At 39.4% G+C, this 6,272-nt stretch overlaps 1 protein-coding gene across 1 annotated transcript; it reads left to right on the forward strand.

Annotated features, from left to right (window-relative positions):
• Positions 1-215: 215 nt before the first annotated feature.
• Positions 216-1,748, forward strand: LOC147361722 (sentrin-specific protease 8-like). Its single transcript, XM_086328507.1, has one exon. It carries the CDS (start codon positions 307-309, stop codon positions 943-945), a length of 639 nt encoding a protein of 212 aa, XP_086184633.1. The 5' UTR covers positions 216-306; the 3' UTR covers positions 946-1,748.
• The last annotated feature ends 4,524 nt before the right edge of the window (positions 1,749-6,272 follow it).

Raw genomic sequence — 6,272 nt, forward strand, 5'->3', positions numbered from 1 at the left:
CATCATATGAGGACTCTGAGAAATGGTTGTCTGTGAACAAAAAACCTGATTTCATGAGACATCATATTTGCTGGCTCCTTGATCTTGAACTTCCCAGCCTCCAAGACTGTGAAAAATAAATATTAGTTGTTTAAGCAACCTAATCTATGGTACTTTTGTTGTAGCATCTCAAATGGACTAAGATAGGTACTTTGAGACTCAAATAAAAAGGCTTTTCCGGCCAGTACAGAGCTGCTTGGAGGCTGGTAGGGGTGGTGAGGCCCGAAGCAGCTTCTGGAATCTCTGAGCAGCCCTGGTCAATACAAGATGGACCCAGTAGTCTTGAGTTACATGGACAGTCTACTGTGGCAATCAGACATCTCACTACTGGATCCTCCAAGCTGGCTCAATGACCATGTTATTGGGTTTGCCTTTGAGTACTTTGCCAACAGTCAATTTCATGACTGCTCTGACCACGTCTGTTTCATCAGCCCCGAAGTTACTCAGTTCATCAAGTGCACTGGCAACCCAGCAGAAATCGCCATGTTCCTTGAACCCTTGGACCTCCCCAATAAGAGAGTTATATTTTTAGCCATCAATGATAATTCCAACCACACAGCTGGGGGAACCCACTGGAGCTTGTTGGTATATCTGCAAGATAAAAATGGCTTTTTTCATTATGATTCTTACGGTAGTAGTAACTCATTCCATGCAAAACAGGTAGCAGAGAAACTAGAGGCTTTCTTAGGCAGAAAAGGAAACAAACTGGCCTTTGTGGAAGAGAAAGCCCCTGCTCAACAAAACAGCTATGACTGTGGGATGTATGTGATCTGTAACACTGAGGCCTTGTGTCAGAACTTCTTTAGACAACAGCCACAATCATTACTGCAGCTACTCACTCCTACATACATCACAAAGAAGAGAGAAGAATGGAAAGATCTCATTGCCAGACTTGCTAAAAATTAGCTGTGGAAATATATTTGACTTTTGAAGTCTCTTTCTGCCTGTCCCCATGAATTGGATGGCTGCAGTCTCAGTGCCTGAGGGAAGATGCCTAGGAGAGGAAAGCTCAGAATGCTTACTTTCTCCTGAGAGAATGTTGTCCTCCACATTATCCTAATGCAAAGTATCACTTTAACCCTAACTTCAGAGCAATATGTTCTGTGACGATGTCTTCAAAATATGCACCAAAACTGATTAATTCCCTTTTGGGCTCCCTTATCCACATTGGTTTAGTCCAAAGAAAAAAGGTTGACCTGTAAAACAAATTGAGAATATGTGAAATTTAGAAGCAAGAAGAAAATCATACAGCAACCAAAAACTTACTGCACAGCCCACATATTTCAAGAGATCAACTAGCTGGAAGCAGATCAAGACCTAACCTAATTCAAGATTGAAGTTTTATCAGTTACTCAATTCTGTGATACCTCCTCTTCCATTCAATAAGCAAAGGCTTTCCCAGCTATAACCTTTGCCAGTACTTGATAAATATGGTGTTAGCCCATAGTCACCCATCTAATTCCTGGAGCACTTTAAGAAAGGGGGAGTCTTAAATAACTTTGTTAAAATTAATGCCTGTGGTGGACCTCTTGTTTTGCATCTGAAACTTAGTCAAAGTTCATTTATTTTTGAGATACAAAGGAGAAAAAGTGACCTTTCTTAACTCTTTCACTTAATTCAAAATGCAGACAGTGTAATTTTTGAAATGTGGAACCAAGAGTAAAATGAAATGCTGTTCCTTCCAAATAAAAAAAATAAATAAATAAAAAGACTTATTTGAAAGTACATATTAAACAACATAGCATGCATTTTGTTGTAATTAGTAGAATTTTAAATAATAGACTCTTTCATAAAAATCATCTTTATTTTTTGAAATTAAATTCTAAAGTTCAGTGCTTTTATTGTACCCAATTTTTCATATAAATTGATTTGAACATTTTGAGTAACAAATCACTTGAAGGCATGTATTATACTTTAAAATAGAATTAGCCATTTCCTACTTCCCTGTGAATATCTATCAATTTATAAAATGTCAAAGATTGAAATAGTTATTAAAATAGAAATAGAAAAATCAAAGCAATAGATAAAAGAAATAAAAAAGTATCTGTGAAAGGAATGTAGTAACCGTTATTATAATACCAGATTTGGTTCTGAACTTTATGACACTGCAGAGTTACACTTACGCAATGGAGGAAAATACATCAATCTTTAAGGGATAAAAACAGTTTCAAGACACTGAATTGCAAAATAAATTTGTGACATGGAACTTGTTTCATGAATATTTTGTCACTATCTTTCATTTTTACTTTAAAAGGTGTCATGTGCAGAGACTCAGTGTTCATAAGCCAGCTAGCTGTATGGATCATTATGAGGAATATGCCAGGTAAAAAGACCAAAAGCAAACTTCCTGTGATCCACCTTGACACAAGGCTAAAGTTATACTACATAGTAACATTGGGAGTACTGTATCCACTATCTACATTACTCACCTCTTACTTCTCTAGTACAACAAACTTAAAAGCATAATTATGTCCATTTTATAGAAATAGATTTACAGATACTAAGTTGCATGTCCAAATAAGGAAAGAATTGTATCCAGTTGTCTATCTTCTTATAAAATTGTATTTCCTTCTGAAAATACAGAAGAATTGGTGATATTTGAACCAAGTTCTAGAGCATTCATATAATTAACTCCACTAGATGGAAAGTGGAGAAGACAATGGCACCTCACTCCAGAACTCTTGCCTGGAAAATCCATTGGACAGAGAAGCCTGGTAGGCTACAGTCCATGGGGTTGTGAAGAGTCAGACACGACTGGGCAACTTCCCTTTCACTCTTCACTTTCATGCACTGGAGAAATAAAGGCAACCCACTCCAGTGTTCTTGCCTGGAGAATCCCAAGGACGGGGGAGCCTGGTGGGCTTCTGTCTATGGGGTCACACAGAGTCAGACATGACTGAAGTGACTTAACAGCAGCAGATGGAAAGAGAGGAAACGAGATTTCCAGATAAAGAACAGTATTTGCAAAGCACCCAGAAATGAGAGACTGGTCCCTACTCAAGGACCTGCAAATTGTTTGGAGTGGATGAAGTATGATTACACTGGCATTCTGGAATCAAATCATTTAGGAAGTCAGCCACTATCAAAAGTCTAGATTTTATTATAAAGGCATGAGAAAACACTGACAGATTATGTGGGGAGTAGGAGATAAAAGGAATTAAAACATTTTTTTTTTAATGCCAGTAGGATTAATGACCCAGCCAATTATCCTATTCTTTAAATATTTTGTCATCAGAATTCAAAAGTTCAAGTGCAGGAGTAGTCAAGACATTAACTTGTGGAACTGGATAAGATATTTATAGGATTGAACAAGGATTTCAAAGAATTTTAAGATAACAGCAATAGAACAGATACAAATGTGAGTCAAGTACATGAGAAGAAAGAAAGAGAAGACAGGACTGGATAACATACTGAAATGTGGTTTAATAAGAATGGTAGACTGGATAAGTTGAGAACTGGCATGAGTGAGGCTGAGGAACCCCAAACTTAGGAAAAGTCAAATCTAAAAGTCAGACTGTTTCAAAATTGGGAAAGGAGTAAGTCAAAGCTGTATATTGTCACTCTGCATATTTAACTTGTATGCGGAGTACATCATATGAAATGCCTGCCTGGAAGAAGCATGAGCTGGAATCAAGATTGCTGGAAGAAAGGTCAATAACCTCAGATATGTAGATGACACCACCCTTATGGCAGAAACTGAAGAGGAACTAAAAAGCCTCTTGGTGAAAGTGAAAGAGGAGAGTGAAAAACTTGGCTTAAAACTCAACGTTCAGAAAACTAAGATCATGGCATCTTGTCCCATCACTTCATGGGAAATAGATGAGGAAACAGTGGAAACAGTATCAGACTTTATTCTTTTGGACTCCAAAATCACTGCAGATGGTGAATGCAGCCATGAGACTAAAAGATGCTCACTTCTTGGAAGGAAAGTTATGACCAACCTAGATAGCATATTCAAAAGCAGAGACATTACTTTGCCAACAAAGGTCCGTCTAGTCAAGGCTGTGGTTTCTCCTGTGGTCATGTATGGATGTGAGAGTTGGACTGTGAAGCAAGCAGAGCACCAAAGAATTGATGCTTTTGAACTGTGGTGTTGCAGAAGACTCTTGAGAGTTCCTTGGACTGCAAGGAGATCCAACCAGTCCATTCTAAAGGAGATCAGTCTTGGGTGTTTGTTGGAAGGAATGATGCTGAGGCTGAAACTCCAGTACTTTGGCCCCCTCACACGAAGAGTTGACTCATTGGAAAAGACTTTGATGCTGTGAGGGATTGGGGGCAGGAGGAAAAGGGGACGACATAGGATGAGATGGCAGGATTGCATTACCAACTCGATGGACGTGAGTTTGAGTGAACTCCGGGAGTTCGTGATGGACAGGGAGGCCTGGCGTGCTGTAATTCATGGGGTAACAAAGAGTTGGACATGACTGAGCAACTGAACTGAACTGAAGTGAGGTGTTCAGGGTTTTGGGGATACAAGCCATCAATCCCCTTGCATGGCCCGGCAATAAACATTTCTCTGCTTCATACTTTTATGTTTTGGTTTGTTTGGCTTCACTGTACATCAGGTACCAGAACATTCATTCCATAACATGAGGCCCTAGGCAATGTTTTTTTTTTTTTTTTAATAACTTCCTATAAGGATCTAAATGCAGAGTTCCAAAGAATAGCAAGAAGAGATAAGAAAGCCTTCCTCAGCGATCAATGCAAAGAAATAGAGGAAAACAACAGAATGGGAAAGATTAGACATCTCTTCAAGAAAATTAGAGATGCCAAAGGAACACTTCATGCAAAGATGGGCTTGATAAAGGATAGAAATGTAATAGACCTAACAGAAGCAGAAGATATTAAGAAAATGTAGCAGGAATACAAAGAAGAACTGTACAAAAAAGATCTTCACGACCAAGATAACCACGATGGTGGGATCACTCACCTGGAGCCAGACATCCTGGAATGTGAAGCTAAGTGGGCCTTAGAAAGCATCATTAAGAACAAAGCTAGTGGAGGTGATAGAATTCCAGTTGAGCTATTCCAAATCCTGAAAGATGATGCTGTGAAAGTGCTGCCCTCAATATGCCAGCAAATTTGGAAAACTCAGCAGTGGCCACAGGACTAGAAAAGGTCAGTTTTCATTCCAATCCCAAAGAAAGGCAATGTCAAAGAATGAGCAAACTACCGCACAATTGCACTCATCTCACGTGCTAGTAAAGTAATGCTCAAAATTCTCCAAGCCAGGCTTCAGCAATACATGAACCGTGAACTTCCAGATGTTCAGCTGGTTTTAGAAAAGGCAGAGGAACCAGAGATCAAATTGCCAACATCTGCTGGATCATTGATAAAGCAAGAGAGTTCCAGAAAAGCATCTATTTCTGCTTTATTGACTATGCCAAAGCCTTTGTGTGAGCCTTTGTGTGGATCACAATAAACTGTGGAAAATTCTGAAAGAGATGGGAATACCAGACCACCTGACCTGCCTCTTGAGAAACCTATATGCAGGTCAGGAAGCAACAGTTAGAACTGGACATGGAACAACAGACTGGTTCCAAATAGGAAACAGAGTACGTCAAGGCTGCATATTGTCACCCTGCTTATTTAAATTATATGCAGAGTACATCATGAGAAATCCTGGACTGGATGAAGCATAAGCTGGAATCAAGATTGCCAGGAGAAATGCCCATAACCTCAGATATGCAGATGACACCACCCTTATGGCAGAAATTGAAGAGGAAATAAAAAGTCTCTTGATGAAAGTGAAAGTGGAGAGTGAAAAAGTTGGCTTAAAGCTCAACATTCAGAAAACGAAGATCATGGCATCTGGTCCCATCACCTCATGGGAAATAGATGGGGAAACAGTGGAAACAGTGTCAGATTTTATTTTTGGGGGGCTCCAAAATCACTGCAGATGGTGACTGCAGCCATGAAATTAAAAGACGCTTACTCCTTGGAAAGAAAGTTATGACCAACCTAGATAGCATATTGAAAAGAAGAGACATTACCTTGCCAACAAAGGTCCATCTAGTCAAGGCTATGGTTTTTTCAGTGATCATGTATGGATGTGAGAGTTGAACTGTGAAGAAAGCTGAGCACCAAAGAATTGATCATTTTGAAGTGTTGTGTTGGAGAAGACTCTTAAGAGTCCCTTGGCCTGCAAGGAGATCCAACCAGTCCATTCTGAAGGAGATCAGCCCTGGGATTTCTTTGGAAGGAATGACGCTAAAGCTGAAACTCCAGTACTT

Source organism: Bos grunniens, chromosome 12 (assembly GCF_055505025.1).
Source record: "Bos grunniens cultivar Pamir isolate PY7600 chromosome 12, Bosgru_T2T1.0, whole genome shotgun sequence".
NCBI lineage: Eukaryota > Metazoa > Chordata > Mammalia > Artiodactyla > Bovidae > Bos > Bos grunniens.